The 19872-nt window shown below is 58.2% G+C and overlaps 1 protein-coding gene across 8 annotated transcripts in view; it reads right to left on the bottom strand.

Annotated features, from left to right (window-relative positions):
- Positions 1-3618: 3618 nt before the first annotated feature.
- PTPRF (protein tyrosine phosphatase receptor type F) overlaps positions 3619-19872 on the bottom strand; it is a 184639-nt gene continuing 168385 nt past the window's right edge. For 5 of the 8 annotated variants that reach the window (XM_079920119.1, XM_079920117.1, XM_079920123.1 and 2 more), the window contains 16 exons: positions 19412-19627; positions 18980-19134; positions 16285-16400; positions 13121-13153; positions 12114-12211; positions 9120-9243; positions 8774-8949; positions 7953-8072; positions 7481-7635; positions 7117-7402; positions 6838-7016; positions 6499-6625; positions 6202-6327; positions 5783-5937; positions 5561-5696; positions 3619-5282 (listed from right to left, as the gene is read on the bottom strand). In XM_079920119.1, coding sequence (XP_079776245.1) covers positions 5214-5282; positions 5561-5696; positions 5783-5937; positions 6202-6327; positions 6499-6625; positions 6838-7016; positions 7117-7402; positions 7481-7635; positions 7953-8072; positions 8774-8949; positions 9120-9243; positions 12114-12211; positions 13121-13153; positions 16285-16400; positions 18980-19134; positions 19412-19627 — 2271 coding nt within the window. In that variant the 3' untranslated portion in view covers positions 3619-5213. The remainder of the gene's footprint in view (positions 5283-5560; positions 5697-5782; positions 5938-6201; positions 6328-6498; positions 6626-6837; positions 7017-7116; positions 7403-7480; positions 7636-7952; positions 8073-8773; positions 8950-9119; positions 9244-12113; positions 12212-13120; positions 13154-16284; positions 16401-18979; positions 19135-19411; positions 19628-19872) is intronic. The other 3 variants (XM_079920121.1, XM_079920122.1, XM_079920124.1) reach the window with 1 other exon arrangement.

The following is a 19872-nucleotide window of genomic DNA, read 5'->3' as shown; positions in this document are numbered from 1 at the left end:
ACTAAAATCAGAAGCTCCAGGAGGGACTTCCCTGGTGGTCCAGCCGTTAAGACTTCACGCTCCCACTGCAGGCAGCCAGGGTTCAATCCCTGGTCAGGGAAATAGATCCCGCATGCTGCAACTAAAGATCCCACATGCTGCAACTAAGACCCGGTGCAGCCAAATAAATATTTTAAAAAAGAAAGAAAAAAAAAGAACTCCAGGAAATGAAACTGGAGTTGAGGGAAGAGGGAGGAAAGCATAACGTTTTTATTTTTTTTGAAAGCATAACTTTTGTATCCTTTAAGACTGTTTGAATTATTTTTATTAAAGAAGACGTGTGCATCCACTTTTTCTTTAATAAAAAACTATATTGATAACCATTTAAAAAATGATGGCACGTCTGTAACAGAAGAGTATGTAGCAGTTTAAAAAATGTTAAAAAAACTAACATGTTTAAGTCCCCAATATACTTAAATCAAAAGGGCAATTTGCAGAAATATATGAACAATACGACTATAGTTGTATAAAAAATAGTTTATATACACGTTTGCATATTCATAGAAAACACACAGAAGAATACAGACTAAATTGGGACTCCCTCCAGGGAGTTGGGGGGCAGGGAGAGGATGGGGACTTTAATGTTTTATACTTCTATGTGGAAGATTTTTGTTGTTTTCAAAAATGAATTATTGGTGGTACCATTTTAAAACTTTGTTCTATTAAATATTAGAGTAATATTAATTCTTTACAGATTATTTGGAAAATTATGAAGAAAAAATATCGCCCGACCTCACAACTCTTGGTGTATTTCCTTCCAAATATATTTTTTCTCTGTGCATCTGACTCTGTCTCTAGCTATGGGCAAGCAGCAGTGGGGAAAGAGCTCTGGAGTCAGGCAGATCCACCAATTCCAGTTGGGAGCCTGGAGTAAGTTACTCAGCCCTCATGCACAGCTTCCGCATCTTGGTAAATGACAACTTCATCCTTCCAGTTGCTCAGGCTGAAACTGTGGGGTCAACCTTGACTCCTTTCTCTCATCCAGTCCAGAAGCAAATCCTCTTAGTTCTGCCTCTAAGACGGTACCAGTATCTGCTGGCCACTGCTCACCATGCCTGGATTTCCGCCGAAGTCCTCCCATTGGCCTACAAGCTGTCCCATTTCCTCTCCGACCTCATCTCCCGCTGCTCTCTCACGTCCTGCTCACAGTGTCATGGGCACACCCGCCTCAACCCATCAGGCACGTTCCCACCCAGGGCCTCCGCCCCAGGTGCTCCTTCAGCCTGGATGCTCATCTCGAAGATGTTTAGGCAAAATCCCTCACCAGCTTCAAGTCTTTCCTCAAATTCCATCTTTTCAATGATGCTTCCTCTGGCCACCCTGATTAGTAACAAAACCTTCCCCATGTGCCTGTTCTAGTTCCCCCCCACCTCGTGACACATCACTTTCTAACAAACTATATACACATTTATTATTTTTTGTGTGCATCATATTTCCTCCTGCTAGAGTATAAACATTACAAGGGCAGAAGTCTTTGCACTAAAGTGACTCACCCTTCCCAAAGGCTCAAGTATTTGTTGAATGAGTGGATGAGACCTGATTTTTCTCATCTACAAAATGGGCATAATAGGACCCACCTCACACATTGTTTTGAGGATTACATGAAAAATATGTATTTCAAATATCTTGCCCAGCAGGGTCACCTACCCTCATTTAGGATGGCTCCTGAAAGAACTACTCAGGACCAGGTTAGCCAGCTAGAGAGGTGTGGAGGGGGAGATGCTCCAGAATAGCTCATGGGAAGCTCTGGAGCTGAGAGAATGCTGAGGCAAGCATGAAGAGTTGACCAGGTCATGACTGGAAAGGCGGGGGCCCAGGGCGAGGAGGAATGGTAAGGCTGCAGAGGCTGGGTCCTGCAGCCTCGGAAACCTGTGGAGTCTGGGCCGATTCTGAGGCCCTGGCAGGGTCTCCTCAGGACAGTGCCATGGTCACATCTGCCAACAGAATCATTTTGGTCGCAGTGCTGAGGATGGGCTGGCTGGAGCAAGGGCTGGGGGCAGGCAGGCCAGGGAGCAGGCATGGCTGCAGGAGACGGTGGTCCTGGGAATGCAGAGGACGGAACAGGTGCAGAAGAGGCCAAATGGGCAGGGTTTGGTGATTAGTTGGATGTGGGGGTGAGGGAGGAAGGGATGCCTGATTGGGGACCGGTGGATGGGGAGCCTTGGAGGAGTGGGTTGGGAGGAGGGGGGTGGTGACAGCCAAGGGGAGGGGGGCAGACACCAGACGGCGGAAAGGGCAGGGACTCTGGAGCAGACATAACCAGGTGCGCGTGGGTCCCAGCACTGGCGCTTACCTGCCCTGTGGTCTGCCTGCCCGGTGCAGTTGCTCAAGTGATAATCTGATAGCTACCCTCACTTGCAAATGTTTAATGGCTCATTTTTTCATGAGGAAATATTTATTCAAATTTAATATCATCAAGTATGCAATGATGGTGTTGTTTTTCTTAACAAATAGACATATGCCCGGCAGTGAGCTAGGAGCTAGGGAAGCCAAGAAGAGCCCCGATCCCAGGCCTTGGTCACTCAGGGCCCCCAGGGAGACAGCTGGCAACACTAGAGTGCAGTGAGGGCCTCGAAGGAGGCGGCATAGCGCAGTACAGAGGCATGTCACCCAGCAGGGACACCTGCATCCCATTCTCAATCACCTCAAACCCATCAGCTGCCTCCAGCCTACCTCTGGCCTTATGTCTCCCTACCCGGATCATGTGCGTTCCTTGTAGTTTCTCGTATTTGTCGGTCTGTTTCATGCTTCCACGACCTTGTACAAGTTGCTCTCTCCATTGGAAATGCTGTTCCCATCTTTTGAAAGTAGCCCTTACTCACCCTATGAAACACTCAGAAGCCAGCTTATGTCACCTCCTCCAGGAAGCCTTCCCTGATCCTGCCGCAGGGTGAGGTGCTGCCTCAGTGCACCCACAGCACCTCTGTGTTGGGCTCATCGTGGCACTCTCTCTAGTCTGGTCACTGCTGACTACATGTATTTTTCTTCCTCACTTGTTCTGGGTTTTGCTTGGCTTCTGTCCCCAGAAGTTCCATATGGTTTGACAACCTGGTAGGACTTATCTGATCACCAGTGGAGAGACCACTGCAGATGTTGGTGTGTGTCCAGGGGCCAGACGGCCACACTGTGTCCAGTACCCACATTGCAAGAATTATCCGAGTCCTCACTAACCAATTTCCATACCTTCTTGGCCTCCACTGCCACAGTGCCAGCCTTCTCCTTATGGCAGGGGAGGAAGAGAGGGAGGAGGTGACGGAAGGGGATGTGTGTGGTCTGGGGAGTCCTGGTACCCACCACGTGGCGACCCAGAACATGGCGGGGGTGAGGAGAGGCAGGGGGTGTGCTTCTGGCCCGGGGAGTCGCGGCCCATGGGAGGTGCTCCTTCCACGCACTGTGGCTCAGCCTTCAGGCTCCCATCAGAAAGTGGGCACCAGGCCAGGAGGCCGTCTTCTCACAGGTCCTCAGGACAGCCTCGCTGTCTCCTGAGGAGCAGGAAATCGGCAGAACCTACCCCTAGGGACTGGCTTAGAGAGCCCAGACTCCGCAAAGAGCCGAGACAGAGGCCCGGTTTGTAAGAAATCTGATTATTCAAATTTATTACCATCAAGAATTATGCAATGATGCTGTAGTTTTCTTAACAAATAGAAAACAGACTGTGTACAACAGTGAACTCTACAGCACTAGCATCCACAAGGTAAAAATGAATGTCTCATTCAACATTACCAACCCTGGATTGTTGATCCTGACCACCTACTTAGATCTGGGGACGTCTGCCTCGAGTCCCTCGGCTAAAACAGCTATGCACCCTTCCCGCCCCCACTTACCTACCTAGATAGTGCTGCCCAGAGGGAGAGGCGGCTCCCTGCCCCTCAGCAAGCCGAGATAATAAGGATTGAGTATAGTACCAGTAGTCTTGCCACATTGGTTTAGGAGGGCATCTTTGAAGGAGTGGAAAAGAGCGATTCTCAGGGGCTTTGAAAACAGCTGCAAACCAGGGAGGGGAGTCATCTGGCCCCTGCTCCGAGGACAGATGTGTGCTACGAGGCCCACTGGCATGCACCTGAAGGGCCAGCTGCACCCCTGCTTGGCCCAGAGGTGTGTGGGGCATGGCACACACCCTGACTGGTGCCCATCACCTTGGCCACACGGCCAGACCCACAGCCTACCAACACCACGCCATCCCACAATGCTGGGGACAAAAAGCAAGGCTCTGCGGACCCAGTGGGAATCCCAGGCACACGGAGCCACCTCCCCTTCTCAGGGGTTTGAAGCAGAGGCCAGGGGATGACTCTTTTTTTCTTGTGTTTTTTTTTGTTTGGATTTTTTTGTCTGTTTGTTTTTTGTCTTTGCTTTATCTTTAAACTTTGCAAACGATGGTGATGAGGAATGCCTTTCCAGGCTCCCCCAGACACGTCTGTGGTTCTGGGCTGTGAATGTTAAACACACACTGGAATAGACGACTGGGGATGAGTGCTTCCTACCTCCGCCCCGCCCACCACTGTCTATGGGGCCCAAAATAAGGCTCTTACGGAAAAACAAAACAGAAATTAAACCAAAAAAAGAAAACTGTTTCCCTGCATTTGGCTAAAACAGGATCTTGTCTGAAGGGCTGGAAGAGCAACTGGATCAGCGATGCCTCTGCGCAGGCTGGCGGCCCCAGCTCCACACACACGAGGAAGGCACACTCCATCCTTCAGCAGTGAAAGTCGTACCAAGAAAGGGTCCAGAGCGAATTCAAAAGAGAACACAAGCTACACCGCAACCCCATTCTGCAGTTAAGAATTTGTAAAAGGAAAAGTCAGAGGGAAGAGGCTAGAATCCCTGTCTACCCCACTTAAAGTATAAAAAAGGAGGCTTTGCTCCCATCCCCCCCACGAGAAGAAGCATGAGAAACGCGGCAGCGGAACAGAGAGCTCGCAGGGGCTCCGGGGCGGGCCTGGTGGACAGAGACGTGGCCTCAGTGCACGCCTGCCGGCCCACCCCCTCGCCCAGGGCAGTTCTGGGCTCTCCGTTCGGTGTGGCAATGTTCCTGAAACGCTGTGATCCCGGTGGGCTGTGCTCTGCCAGCAGCAGCACCTGTGCAGGAGGGCTGGATGATGGTCGGTATGGCTCAGAGGAGCTGGGTCCCCTCCGGAGCCCCCAGGTGGGGGCAGCGGAGGAGAGGGGGGCGGTGGTTACGTTGCATAGTGGTCAAAGCTGCCGAGGTACTCCAGGGCCGCGCGGTAGCACAGCTGGTACTGGTCCTGCTGGGACAGGGGTCTGGTCAGCGCAGACCGCGATGGAGGATACCCCGACACGCAGCCCAGGGCACTCGCACTGCAGCCAGTGGGTCATGGACTTAGCCTCTGCCTCTGCTGGCCAGCAGCAGGGGCCAGATCCAGACATCTGCCCGGGCTTCCCCCTGCCACCCCCACTCTGCCCCTAGATCGTGTACCCGGATGGTACCCTGTGTACCATCACCATCCTTCCCCAGCACGTGTCTGTGAGGAGCTGGCTTTGGCATGGCCAGTGGCCTGCATACCTCCGTCTGCACCATGGCTGGGCGCTGTGTGCGCAGGGTCTTCACGGTCTGGAACATGTCGACCACGCCCTCGTAGCGCATCCGCTCCAGGACGATGCTCAGCGTGATGAACACCCCGGTGCGGCCGACACCGGCACTGCCCAGGGACAGTGCTGGGTCAGGGCTCCTGCCCCCGAACCCCCAACCCCCCACACGCCCAGACCTCCATGGGGTCGGCCCCACCTGCAGTGCACCGTGATGGGCCCATCCTGCCCGAACTGCTCCTTGGTCTTGTGCACCTGCCCGATGAAGTCGATGAAGCCCTCGCCCGTCTTGGGCACGCCCTGCTCTGGCCAGTCTGTGAACTGGAACTGCCGGATCGTCCTCGACTGCCCATCCTGGGAGAGGTGGCAGAGGCCGGGGTCAGGGCTGGAGCTTCAGGCGGCAGCCCCCCAGGGCAGGCGGACAGTGCGGTAGCACAGGTAAGCACCCTGAGGTCGTTACACCGAGGCCACCCTGGGAAATGGGCTTGCACGCCCACAGCTCACCTTCGATTCCTGCAGCCGGAGCTGGGGCACCACAAAGGCAGCCCCACCACAGGGGCTCTGGCAGCGTTACAGACAAGCTTTCGTACAAATATACACACTCCCCTGTCCACTCACCCTGGCATCTGTGACCTTGAATTCACGCAGGATATACTGGGGCATGTTGTACTCAGCCATCGGGTCAACGACAAAGTACTGGTAGCGAGCAGAGCGCTCCGCGGGCCAGTACTGGTGGCACTTTTCCTGTGGACAGAGGGCCCGGCCCCAGGGTCAGGTGGGGAAAAAGTGGGCAGGGGAGCTCCGGGTTTCAGAGGATTCGGGGGCAGGATGCCACAGGTGGTGATAATGGGGTCTGAGGCTGACAGGGCCGGGAGAGGAAGGACACGATAGAGAAGGGGTGGCTGGCGTGCTCACCCTGCCCATCTCCCGAAGCCTGGTAAGCATGACGATGATGGTGGAGTTGTGCTCCCACAGCATGCGCCAGAAGTCCTCGGTGCTCTCCGCCAGAGGCCCCTGCGTGGCGATGTAGGCCTTCTGCTGTCTGGGGTGGACATAAGACTGGACATGCTGGAGGTGCTGCTGTCCCCCGAGTCTCCCCATGGCTGCCTAGTCCCTTGGGGCCCCGGTCAGATCACCCCTCCTCCAGGAAGCCCACCCTGGTCTTCCAGGCTGGCCCTACTCTGTTGCGCCCCCAGCCGGCCAGGAGCAGGCCTGGCTACCGTGGGCGCGGTGGGCAGTCACAAGCGTGCTGACCTATAGCCATCCAGAAAGCTGGCATTGATGTAGTCGGAGCCCTCCACGCCGCGGATGGGTTGCAGACACACACGGGTCAGTTCGTAGGGCATGATGTTCACCAGGCGGTTCTTGAACTTGTTGCAGGGCAGGTTGGCGCTGATGAAGCGGGATGTGTGGGCCTTGGAGCTGGCCAGCAACTAGCGAGAGGGAGAGGCTGGTCAGGCCTGGCTTCCTGAAGGACTGTCCCCGGGACCCAGTCCAGGCCCTGGAGCCAGGCAGGCCCAGCCCTGAGCCCACCTTGAACTCCAGCTCCATGGCAGTCACACTTTCCCCAGGAGGCACTTGGCCCAGCTTCTGGATGTGGGCATAGAGGTTGCGAGCAGGGACCTCCGTGTGTCCACACGTGGCGGCCTCCAGCAGTGCCTCATGGATGAACACGTACTGGTCCTCGGTCTGCACCATGTAGTTGCGCTGCGACCGCATGCACGTCACATGGCCGTAGATGTCCACCGTCTTCTCATGCTTCATCCGCTCCAGCATGGCGTCGATGACGATGAAGCAGCCCGTGCGGCCCACGCCCGCACTGCAGGACACGGACTCAGCCTGGGCAGGGGCCCACCCCGCCTCTGCCCCACCCCCCGGTGGCGTGGCACTCCCTCACCTGCAATGCACCACCATGGGCCCGGCGTCCAGCGGGTTGCAGGCCTTGACCCGCCGCAGGAAGGCCAGGATGGGGGTCGGGTACTCGGGAACTCCGTGGTCTGGCCAGGCCATGAACTGGAACTGACGCAGCTCCCGCTTCTCACTGGAGCCACTCTGGGGAGGAGAGCGGGGAGAGACGGTGTGACCAGGGAGTGTACCCTCTACAGACTCAGGGCAGGATGCCCCAATGCTGAGGCCAGACCCCGGCTTTCCAACGGGACTCAGAAGCCACACGGGGCAGCCTGAAGGAGCTCGGGTGCTGCTTCCATCCATGCCGCCCATGGCACCGGCTGTCATGGTGCGCTCACACCTCCAAGCCCCGACCTCCAACACCGGGCTCCCACTCGCCCCCTTCCCCGCCAGCGCACCATGTTCAGACCATTGTCCTCATAGGTCCCGGCCGGGGGACAAGCACGGGGGCAGGACCATACCTTGTGGAGCGCAAAGGTGCGCACGGTGTAGGTGGCCAGCTCCACTGTGTCCAGCAGGGTCACCTGGATGAGGCCGTAGGTCTCGGTGCCACGGGGTGGCCAGTACTGATCGCACTTCACCTGCAGAGGGACAGCAGGGCAGGGTGCAAGGGTGTTTGGAGGTACCCAAAGGCTCAGGCGGGCAGAAGCAGGGTGGGAGGTCTAGCCCTCAGCCCCGAGCTCTCAGATCCATTATGCCACCCCTCACCAAACCCTATCATGGTCTCACGATACGCCTCCACCCCTGCCCTCACCAGGGGAACGAGGGACGTAATTGAAAATTGTTTATTCGTGACCAGATTTCACCAGGCACATTTTCTGCCAAATTTACCCATAACGTTTATGCACCATTTTCAAGCTCTGTAAATTTCACGTTCCAGTCAACGCTTTGCTGTGCATAAACAGATAACAGCGGCTCTTTCCACTAATTAACTTAGGAGACGTGTTAATGCCCCAGCTACACTCCAGCATCTGGGGAACACGCGAACATCCCAGAAACATGCCAGCAACTGGGGAGCATATTAACATTCTTGGAAAACGACAGCATCTGGGGCAACATATTAACATGCTGGGAACCCACTAGTATATGGGGAACATGCCACATCCCAGGAACGTCCAGCAGCTGGGACACGAAGACACCCCAGGAAAACAACAGCACTTGGCAAGTCCCTTGAGGAGCTTCTTCCCACAGGGATGGGAAAAGGTGTCTGAAGTCTCCTGCTGGCTGAGTAGCCACTGCCACCCCCCTCCCCCGCCCTGGGCAGGGCTCTGCACAGCCTTACCCGGGACTTTTCCTCCAGCCGTGTCATCATGACCACAGTGGCTGTACGCTGCTCCCACACCATCCTCCAGAAATCGCCCATGGTCTCAGGCAGCGGGCCCTGCGTGGCAATGTAGGCATTCTGCTTGCGGTAGCCATCGATGTAGTTGGCGTTGATGTAGTCACTGCCCGGGACACCTATGAACAGGCAGGAAGGGACATGGGAGAGCATTACCCTGGGGCCTCCAACCCAGTCCCTCCACACCTCCTCGGTGCACCCTGGGACCTTTGGGCCTCTCCTGGAGGATGAAACGTCACCCAGCGAGGAGGAGATCAAGGGGATGGGAGGGGGCCCGCCCTCGGCTCACCATCAATGGAGGTAAGGATGACTCGAGAGTGGTCGTAGGCAATGACGTTGGCGTAGCGGTTCTTGGGCTTGTTCACCTCCAGGTTTGAATTCTCCCACGTGAACTGCTGTCCAGGGTCAATTGACTGCAGGGAATGGAGGAGGCAGGTGGAGTGGGGCAAGAGCTGACTACCTAGTGCCTCCAGGGAGACCCAGCCTTCCAGCTGGTGTCCACATCCGGCCTTCACTCCCGGTTCACAGCCAGCCGCTCTACTGCATGGTGCCGGTGAAGGCTGAGCACCAGCGCCCCTGGCCACGGAGCGAAGAGGCTGGCACGGCACCGATCAGCAAGGCGATGGACCGAAGACTCCCCTGACCAAGGTACCACAAATCCCCTCGCCCAGGAGAGTGGTCCGGGGTGGGGTGGGGGCTAGGGAAGTCCCTCAAGCCCTGAATCCAGCTAATGAATGAGTGCAGAAGCAACGGCGGCCAGCTGCGCACGACCCAATGTTGCTGGGGCTCTGGCCAATGCTGCACGGCCTTGCCCAGCTCTCCTCTTCCCTCTCTGGCTGTTCCTTCCCATAGGCAGGACGCAGTGCTCCTCTGGAGTTCATTCCTGGGCCCTCTTTGCACTCTCCAGCCCTTCCTGGGTGAGTTCACTTGCTCTCAGGACCTTACGCCCATATGCTGGAGCTGCCATAACCCCAGCTGGAGCCCAGAGTCTCCCCTGAGCTCCCAGTCTGAATAGCCAGCAGCCCCTTGGACATCCCACCTGGACATCCCACACTCCTTCGGTCTCAACCCTTGCCAAGCTGAGCTCATCAGCTCCCCCTGCAAACCCGGCTCTGCTGCTGGGGCTCCATCTCAGTGAAGGGCACTGTCCCCATTTACCCCAAAGCCCCGGCCACAACCTGCAAGTCGTCCTCAAAACTCCTCTGTGCCCCATCCCATCACTCCCAGCCCCTCAGCTCTCTCCAACCTGCTGCCAGGGCCTCAGCCAGGCCACCTCTGCTCAGACTTGGCATCTCCCTGCCTCTTCGCTTGGCCCCACTCCGTCCTGCAGCCAGAAAAATCCTTATAAAATGCAGATCTGTTGATCAATTCCCTGCTAAATGTCTCCCATGGCCCCTCATCGCCTCAGATGATAATAGTAACAGCTGAGGCTCAGCGAAAACTTACCGTGTGCTTGGCACTGTTCTCAACACTGCGTGTATTCCCTCATCTAATCCTCCCGCGAAATAGGTTCTATTACCACCCTCCTTTTACAGACGAACACCACCCGAAGTTCTCAGCATAGCACACCGTGTCCTCCAGGTTTTGGCGCCAGCCTGTCACTCTCCACGGGTCAGCGAGCACTGCTTCCGCGAGACCCCAGCACACCCCACCCCCAGCCTGCTTGCCTTGGTGCTGTCGGCCGGCCGACCTCCGCACGTCTGCGTGTTTAACCCCAGGGTATGAGGTCGCATTCAGTGTCTCTCATCTGTCGGCGCTCGTCTCCCCGCTGGCTGAGCTCCCTGTGGGCACTTGCCTCCACACCCCCAACACCCAGCACAGGCTGAGTGCCCGACGATGCCAGATGAGCGACTGACTGACCGTTAAAGGTAACACAGCTATGGGATCCTGGCTGCAGGAAAGCTCTCGGCAGGCCGGGTGGCCAGAGGAGGCTTCCTGGAGGAGGAGGCTGTGGTGAGGAGAGCGCAGACTGGAGCAGAGAAGAGGCAGAAGGTGGACGGGGGACACCGAGTCTGGACAGTGAGCCGCAGAGCCCCATGGGAGGAAGGGCGGCGTGGGATGTGGGACTGGATGAGTGTGGGCGGGAGACCAGGCCAGGTAAGGAGCTGGTGGCAGGGAGCCCCCCTTAGCGGCTCTGTCCCCGCCATGGCGGGGCTGTGCAGAGCAGGCCCCCAGTGGGCGCTCTGCAGGGAGAAGCGGCACGCCTTCCTCGCGGCACAGGTGATCATCAGTTCCCCGGCCAAGCTCAATTTCCTCTGCGGAAACCTCGTTCACAGCCCTTGAAGGGGAGCCCTGGTGCCCGCGATAGCAGCCCAGCTGAGGGTGGACATCTGACTGGAGCGGGGCGGGCTCACAGGCAGGGTGGAGCCAGCCCGTCAATCACCCATCCACCCACCCGTCATCCTGTGCCAGGGCTGCGCTACGGGTGGGGCGGGGGGTTGGAGGGGCCGAGTGGGGCAGAGGCAGAAGATGCCTTAACAACACCTCCGCCCGTGCTCCTTAGAGGAGGTGGGGCTCTCCTTATCACCTCCTTTACACCCCTTTCACTAGCAAAGCACCTCCCCAGCTGGGCGCCTGGAAGCCCTGACTCTGGGCAGGAGCAGTGCTCTGAAGTCTGAGCCCCCAGCAGATAGGGTCCAGGCCAGAGTGAAGGGAGTACCTGGAGGGCCCTGAGCAGGAGGGTTTGTGCAGCCCAAGGGGCAAGATTCAGGCCCCCCAGCTCCCCGTCTCTGTGATCTGTACTCTGAGAACACCCGTGAGCACATGCATGTGCAGGGTACAGGCTGACAGACACATTCCACTACTCATCAGCTGCGTGACCTTGGGCAAGTCACTTCCCCTCCTATAAGCCTCAGCTTCCTCATCTGTAAGATGGGATAACACCAGTATCCGTTTCACAGGGTGTGGGGAGGGCAGAATGGTATGCAAAGTACCTAGCCTAGAGCTGGCCCGCAGGAAGCTCTCCATAAATGCCAGCTGTTATTACTGACCTGGGTGTGTGTGTGTGTGTGTGTGTGTGAGACAGAGAGAGGGAGAGAGAGAGAGAGACCTGTCTGCCTCTGTTAGCATCGGGGCATGTGACTGAGTGTCCTGACCCGGGGATCTGGAAGGGCCTCTGTCAGGCCCAGAACCTGAGACCTGAGGAGTTGAGTTCCCTGCTGGCCACTGCTGACCCCTCCAGTGTGTGTTCTGGAGAAGCCTGGAGCCCGAGGCAGGAAAGGAGCCGGTCTGGGGCCAGGCACATGGTGGGGGGTGTGAAGCGGGGGTGAGGGGGAAGTCTCACCTCGTATTCCTGGGAGAACTTGAGGCCGTCGTTGGCTTTGAGGCGCTCGATGTTGTCCGCCAGGTCGGTGATGGGGATGGGCGGGTGGTCTCGCATACCTGGAAGCAGGGCACACACAGGCAGAGTTAGCGTGAGGCCTGAGACGGGTGGTGGAGACAGCCCCAATGCATGTATGTGGACATGTGGACACGTGTGACCATGGAGCACTCGTCACTGGTGGCATGGAGACGGCGGCACATGCGGCGACAGGGATGGCGGGGCACACAGTGGCTGGGGGTGGGCGTGGGAGAGGACAGAGGTGGAAGGGTGTGTGGTGTGAGCACGAGTGAGCATGTCCGTGTGACACGGTGCTGAGTGGCGGGTTCTCCACAGGCATGGGAGGCCTCCCCCCTCCCAGGCCGGGGCCGGAAGCACAGGTGGAAGGCAGTGGACAGGATGGGGCTGGGCTGCTTCAGCCTGCACCCCGCCTGCGGGTCCTGCCTCTGGACAGCGCTCCTGCCCTCACTGGTGCCAGTCACCATGGGAGGCTGGGTGATGTCCCTGTCCCAGCACCCAGCATGTGGATGGAGTGATCACGATGTATATGGCAGAGACGTGGAAGAACTCAGAGGGAGAAGCAAAGGGGAGGAGGGAGATGTGGGGAAAGGGAGGCAGGGAGACAGGAGAGGAGTCGGACTGAGATGGGAGAGGGGTCGGACTGAGACGGGAAAGGGGTCGGACTGAGACCGGAGAGGGGTCGGACTGAGATGCGAGAGAGGTCGGACTGAGACCGGAGGCGAGAGGCAGAGACAGACAGAGTGGCGGGAGGGAAAACAGGGCGGGAAGAAGGGGGCAAGGTGGGGAGAGAGCAGGATGGACAAAGAAAAGACGGGGCAGTGAGAAGGTAGAGAAAAGAGAGGCAAGGGGAGAGAAGAACTCAAGGAAGGAGGGAGGCGATGGGTGAGAGAAGTAGAGGAAACACACAGAAGCCAGAGTGGGCCCCAAACACGGGAACGCAGAAAACTAACTTGAGATATTCGGGCAACTGGGGACACTGGAACCTGCAGAGAAAAAGAACAAAAACAGGGGGGCAAGAGAAGGAAACCCGTTAACCTCTGGTTACACTGCTGCTGAACACAGTGCGGGGCTGGGGGCTCGCAGGGGCAGTCCCACCGCAGCCCCCTCTGCCCCCCGAGGAGCAGATGCATCTCCCACCCAGAGCCTGGGCGGTCTCAGGGGCCTCTTTCTATGATGGAAGTCTAGGTCCAAGCCAACCTCGTGCCCTCTGGTATCAAAGTTTGACCCTGACTATTTCCAGATGAACTGGCAAAAGGGAAGTGTGCTTTCAGAGAGAGAGATGAGGCATGTGCGGTGAGAAACAGAAGGGTGAGTCCACACGAGGATGTGCAGATGGGGACTGTATCACTCTTTCAGCTTTTCTGTGCGTTTGAAGCATTTTCAGAAGAAGAGTTAAATTATGAGAGAAAATAATAAACATCTGCTGAACGAAAAAAACGAGAAGGAAACCCTCAGCCGTGGACAGTGCTGCCATCGCCGCCACCCCTTCTGGTCACCGGTTCCCTCCCAGACCACCCCTGTGCACAAAGACACCGCTCCCCACCAGCAGTCCTGTTCCCCGATCTCAGCACCTCGGGTGACCCTCACTGTGCCCCTCCCCACGGTCCGCCCGGGGCCACAGCCTCCTGTCCTTTTGGACCCCCATCCCTTTTAACACCACCTCTGACTGCCTGTGCTCCACCCCGCCTTCTCCTCTCAGATCCCTGCCCTTTCCCCCGGGCCCTGCAGCCACAAGGATCCAGACCCCAGCAGGGCCTTCACACCCACTTGCTCATTCCCCACTCACTGGGCCTCAGCCCACTGAAATGCTCCTGCCCCCAGGACCCGCCCAGCACACGCTCTCCAAGGTCCCAACTGCCGAAGCCAAAGGCCTTTGTCTTGCACAGCCCTCCGCATCTGGCCTCTGGGACACTCTTCTCCCCGAGTTCTCTCTCCCTCTGGCTCCTCCTCCTTGGCTATCCTTCACCCATCCTTCCTCAACATTTCACCTCCTTCCCTGGCTGCCCTTCGTCTGCTCTCTTCCCCCGCCCCCTCTTCCTGGGAGAGCCCATCTATTTGCAGGCGTTGACCGCTGCGTGCTCCTTGGCATGCCCCACGCCCGTGGTTCCAGCCAGGATGTGGGTGCGGAGGTCTCCCTGGACCCTCCCACCCCAATGCTCAGCCAGCAACCACAGAGGCATCCTGGGACCTCTGCCCCCATTTCCTCACCCCACATGGAGTCAAGCCTGAGCCCTGCTGCTTAGGTCTCGCTCATGTCTCCCCACTGCCACCCGCCTCGTCCAGGTCCTCAGCACCTTCTCAACGGCCTGCCTCCCCAAGTTCTCCCCTTCCAATCTGCCTTCCACATGGCAAACAGAGCTATGTTTCTACAGCACAATTCTGACCCTGTTGCTGCCCTGCTGAAAACCTTTAATGCCTCCCTGGAACCCTCAAGACAAAGTCCAAACCCCTTGGCCTGGCGTGCAGGTCCCTCTGTGACCGGACCTCGGCCTAGCCCTCCAGACTCATCTCTGGGCTCTCAACAACCCCAGCTCCAGTGCCGCAGGACACAGTGCCCGAAAGCTGCTTCCCCACATGCTACTGCCGTAGAAGGGAGTTCCCTCCGTTCCCTCCCACCCCCTCTCTGCCCGACTAAGGCCCACACGGCTTGGCATCCCTCTCAGAGGAGGCTTCTCTGCCCTCCAGGCTCCAGCTTTGATTCCTTGAAGATCTGATCACATCTGGTTGCAACAGCCTGCTAAGTCAGCCTGGCTCTCTCTCTTTCAGGACACGTGCCCTTGGAACTCAGTCAGCATGTTGTCAGGGAGCCCAGGCCACAGGAGGGGAGCCGAAAACCTCAGGTGAGCTCACAGCTGACTGCAGTGTCAACCATAAGACATGAGAATGAATGAGTCTCCAGAATTCCGGGGTCAGCAAACTTTTCTAGAAAAGGCCAGCTAGTACGTATTTTTGGCTTTGTGGACATATGGTGTCTATCACACCTACTTAGCTCTTCTTTGTAGTATGAAAACAGCCACAGACAATACATAAATGGATGGGCGTGGCTGCGTTCCAATAAAACTTTATTTGCAGAAACAGATGGTGGGCTGCATCTGGCCTCGGGCCATAGTTTGCTGACCCCTGATCTAAATGATTCTGGCTCCCAGCTTTTGAGTCTTTCGGCCGAGGGCCCAGACATTCTGGAATAGAGACAGGCTGCTCCTGCTACGCTCCCGTCTGGATTTCTGACTCATGAAGACGGTGACAATAGTACATAATTGTTGTTTTTAGCCACGAAGTTCTGCGGTGATTTAACACGCAGCCATGAGCAGCTCGTGTACACACAAACCCTGTGTGTTGCAGTTCACTCATTCATTCAGCTGCCTTGTGTTTGTTTCACAGGCGCTCAACAAGAGTCCACCGTGTGCGCAACCCATGGGATGGGAGAGGAAGAGGACAGTTCCTGGCTCCACAGAGCTCCGTCACTGAGGCAGTTCCAGCCCAGGGTGGGAGGCGTCATGATGGAAGCAGCATCTGGGAGCCGAGGAACGACCCTGCCCACAGGGAAGAGGTCTGAGCTGTGTCTGCTGGGGCACAGGGAGGGAGTGACAGCTCAGGTAGAAGGGGCAGCCAGAGAGCCCCGTAGCAGTGGCGGGGAAGGAAAGGCGGGCACCAAGCCCTGTGCGGGGTCCCTGTACTCGCACAGGATATCTGGGGCCAGCCACCAGAAGGGCCAGATGTGGGCACCCCAGCCCGCCACACGGGTCTGATGGGCCGTTTCCCACTAACAAACCTCTCGTGTGCAGGGACCAGAGCACGGGTGCAGAGGCTGGCCACCCCGGGGCTGGGATGTGGCTCTGTGTGGGTCCCGGGCCCATACTTGGAGGCCGTGACCAAAGACGAGGTCGGGTCTGAGCAGCTAGCTGCCCCCCAGCCCCAGAGGCTCCCGGGCCCTGCGGTGCCTGTCCAGCTCTTGATATAGGGGTTCCTCGGTCACTTCATCAAAGTGGATGGGTACAGGGAGAAGGGCAGAAGGGAGGAACAGGAAATGGGGGCCAGGGTGAGGCCAGGGTCCCTCGGGGGAGACCGGCAGGCCTGGGTGGGGCAGGCAGGCAGGCTGAGGGGGCCACCCTACCTGGGGTCTGGTAGTTGAGCCGCCGCATCTCCACGGGGTCGGAGGAGTGGGCCAGCAAGGAGTCCTTCAGCCCAATTGACTGCTCATCCTTGGACGACGGGGAGTGGGTCCTTTTCCTGGAGAGGCAGAAGGGCGGTTGGTGAGAACTGAGGTCCAGGCGGAGAACAGAGATGCATGGCATAGCCCGCCACCACAGAGGCCCTGTGTCCACGGCCCTGCTCCTGCCACCCCAGCCTGGGGTCTCAGTGCAGGGGAGCCAGGGCCAGAGCAGCGTCACATGAGAGGACACAGGGTGGAGGGTGCGGAGGCAGCGGGAATAGGGGGTGGACAGAGGGCCAGCCCAGCGAGAAAGGAAGGGGCCGCAGAGGCTGTGGCTCCTTCCCGTAAAGGGCAGGTCACTGCCGGGCAGTGGCTATTGTCTGCAAGGGCCCCACAGCTGAGACAGCAGGAGCCACCAGGAGGAAACATGCAAACGACACCTAAGATATGCAAACATCACAGAGAGCTGGGCCTCAGCTATCTGGCTCTCGGTACAAGGGCAGAGGTGCAGAGCAGCAGGGGAGGGACGGGGAAGGCGCCCCCCTAGCTGGGCAGAGTCCTCCCTTGCTGGCCTCGGCTCCCCGGGCTACAGGGACAGGATGAGAGACAGACTGCAATGTCCAGCTGCTGACAAGTATCCAGGGGCCGCTTCTGCTCGGTGGACACAGGTGTGCTTGGGGAAGAAACTTACGCGAGTGTGCGTGAGTGTGCAGCACACGCTTCCCCGCTGCCCTGCAGCCAGTGCTCTTTGCACATAGGCCAGACTCTGTCCCCTGCAGCGCTCAGGTAACCTCAGAGACCTGGGAGCCTGGGGGAAGGCTCTGGTGAGCTCAGAGTCTGTGCCTGCAGGGGAAGTGGTGGAGGTCTGTGCTTCGCCTGTGCCCGGAAAAGGGGCATCCCCTGTGCAGAGCACCAGTCGAGAGAGTGACAGAGCCTGTCCCATCGCCTGCCAAGCTGACCAGACAGCCGCAGGCCAGGAGGCTTCCGGCCCAAGCAGCGCCCCTCCCTGCTGGGCCCGCAGTGTGCATGGGGATAAGAAGTGAAGGGGGAAGCGCGTGAAGAGAGAAGGAAGGACTCCTACCTTTCTTGTTTACTAGGTCCCGAAAGACAGGCAAGGACAGAAGAAAGGAACGGTCACTGTTTCCGCCAAGCACTCAGACCCTCTCACGACATGGGGGACACTGCGGACCCATCTATGACACCCACGTGGCATTCACGGGGAGGGGCTGCCTCTCCTGGCAGACACCAGGACCCAGAGGCAGTGGGGGGAGGATGAATGGGTGTGTGGAACCCTCCTCAGGTTCCCCACCCATGGGTCTCCAGGCCCTGAACCAGGCGAGACTGTCCCTATTCACCCTGGGAGGAAGGAGCTAACTTCAGGAAGAAGGCACCAGGTCCAGGTCAAGGGTCAGGGTCAGGGGCGGGGAGAGATGGGGCACTGGGGACAGGAACTCGTGTGTGAACATGTTCAGACATACGGACCAACAAGCGTTCACCGACAGCCTTGCGCTGGGTGCTGGAAACAGGCCCAGCGACGTTCCCGTGGAAGCACCACTGCACAGTGGGGGACAGTGTGGCGAAGGGGTATAGGAGGGGCCCGGCAGAGCCTCGTGGGCACCAGAGCCTGGAAAGGAGTCTTGAAGGATGAGATGGCAGTTGCCCGGGCAGGGGGAAGGAGAGCTGCAGAGCGGGGGGGCTCAGCCCGGGCTGGCCGGGAACTGCACTGGTTCAGTGACGATGTCGGGGTGTCGGCAGGGGCCAGACCGACCAGGCATCTGATGGACCTCAGGCTACAGAGATCGGACTATAAAACTCTTTAGTTAAAACTGAGAAGTGTTAAGCTGAGGGTGACAAAGTAAATCTTTGGAAACACCTTTCAGGCTGGGAGGAGGATGGAGAGGAAGGGGAGACTCCAAGATTAGGAGACTGCAGCTACCCGAGAGAGGACTGAGGCGTGCCGTGTGCACGTGCATTACCTCGTGGGGAGCCTACGGTGGGGAGGGGGGAGCAGGTCCAGTGATATCCAGGGCAGGACTCACGGGAGACTGGGTGGAGGGAGAGGGAGGAGGGGAGAGGGTGACACCCAGGTTTCCGGTTGATAACTTGGTAGATGGGCCCGTCCCCTGTGATAGGGACCCTGGGGGAGGGCTGTGGGAAGGGTCAAGACACCCTGAGTCTGGGACAGCTGCAGATGCTATGGTCACAGCAGGCACTGAATAAACGTCTGCCAAGTGAATGTCCACGGGCACACGGCCCTGGAGCTGGGTCTGGACCTCTCAAGGCCTGAGCAGGAGAGCCAGGCAGGGAGTCATTTAGGGATGGTGGCAGAGGGGGTGCTGAAGGGAGGAGACCAGGAGAAGGCCGTGTCTTGAAGCTGAGAGACAGACAGGCTCACATCCACTGAAAACACAGAGACGGACACACAGACATGCCCGGGGATGCACGTGAACAAGCCCTCTGTGAAGCTAAGGCTGCTCATCGCACCTGGGCCACACCCATGGGTGTGCACACGCACTGCTTCTGCTCTCCTGGCTTCCCACCGAGCCCAGGGGTGCACCCTGGGGCGCAGGCCGGTGTGGCTGCCCCAGGCCTGTATGCACCCGGCCAGGGAGCGCCTGAGAGTCCAGGGCAGGTGGCCGTCCACGGGAGCACTCACCTCTTGAACAGGAGAATGGCGATGACAATGAGGATGATGAGGATGACTGCCAGGACGGGGCCTGTCACCCACAGCATCTCGGGCTCCTCCTGCTGCTGGGCTGGTGTCACCTGGACCACGATCTCGTCGGAATAAGGGCTGGAGGCATAGCGCTTCTGTGGCCCAGTGGGGGAACAGCACAGGTGGTGAGCCCGGGTGAGAGCTCCCACCCTCTGCCCCGCCAACCTGGAGAATGGGCTCTGGGCCTGGTCTCCCAGAACTAAGAGGCTGACCTGGGCCTGGTCAGCTGACTGGGACCCTAGGGCTAGGTCGGGTCTGGCGTTCTGGGTCTTAGGGGTTAGGGCCTTGAGACCCCAGTGCAGGTATGGGGCCTCTGGGGTGTTTGAGACTGGCCTGGGGGGTGTGTGGTCAGGCCCCGGGCCTTAGGCAGACCTGGTCCACGGGTTCCTTCAGGGAGGCAAGCACAAAGCACTGGTAGCTCAGGTCTGGAGACAGCGGCCGGTTGTAGAAGCCCCGGTAGCTCTTCTTGTCCCCCAGGGTGAAAGTCTCAGGGAGCACGTCCACCTGAGCGGCCACGTATGGCTTCAGCCGCTCTGCCTGCCGCCGCTGCCGCAGCTCCCCACCGCCCTGCTCGATGGCCTCCAGAAGCTGACAGAGCAGAGGACAGGAGTCACGCAGGGGCCTTGGAGCACATGCTCCCGGGCCCGGGGCCTGGGACGTACGCCCCCTGGGATGAGGTTAGGCTCACCTTCCACGTAAGGGGCTCAAGCCTGGCCTGACTCAGAGTCCTCGTAGAATCATGCTGAATGCCAGACAAGGCAATGCCCCTCCTCCTAGCCAACCCGATAAGAAGGGGCCCTCTGGGTAACCTGCCCCAGCCTAACCTGAGAGGG

Source organism: Stenella coeruleoalba (assembly GCF_951394435.1).
Source record: "Stenella coeruleoalba genome assembly, chromosome: 1".
Classification (NCBI taxonomy): Eukaryota; Metazoa; Chordata; class Mammalia; order Artiodactyla; family Delphinidae; genus Stenella; species Stenella coeruleoalba.
Note: the sequence above shows the minus strand (reverse complement) of the source record. Positions and strands in the feature narration are given on the sequence as shown.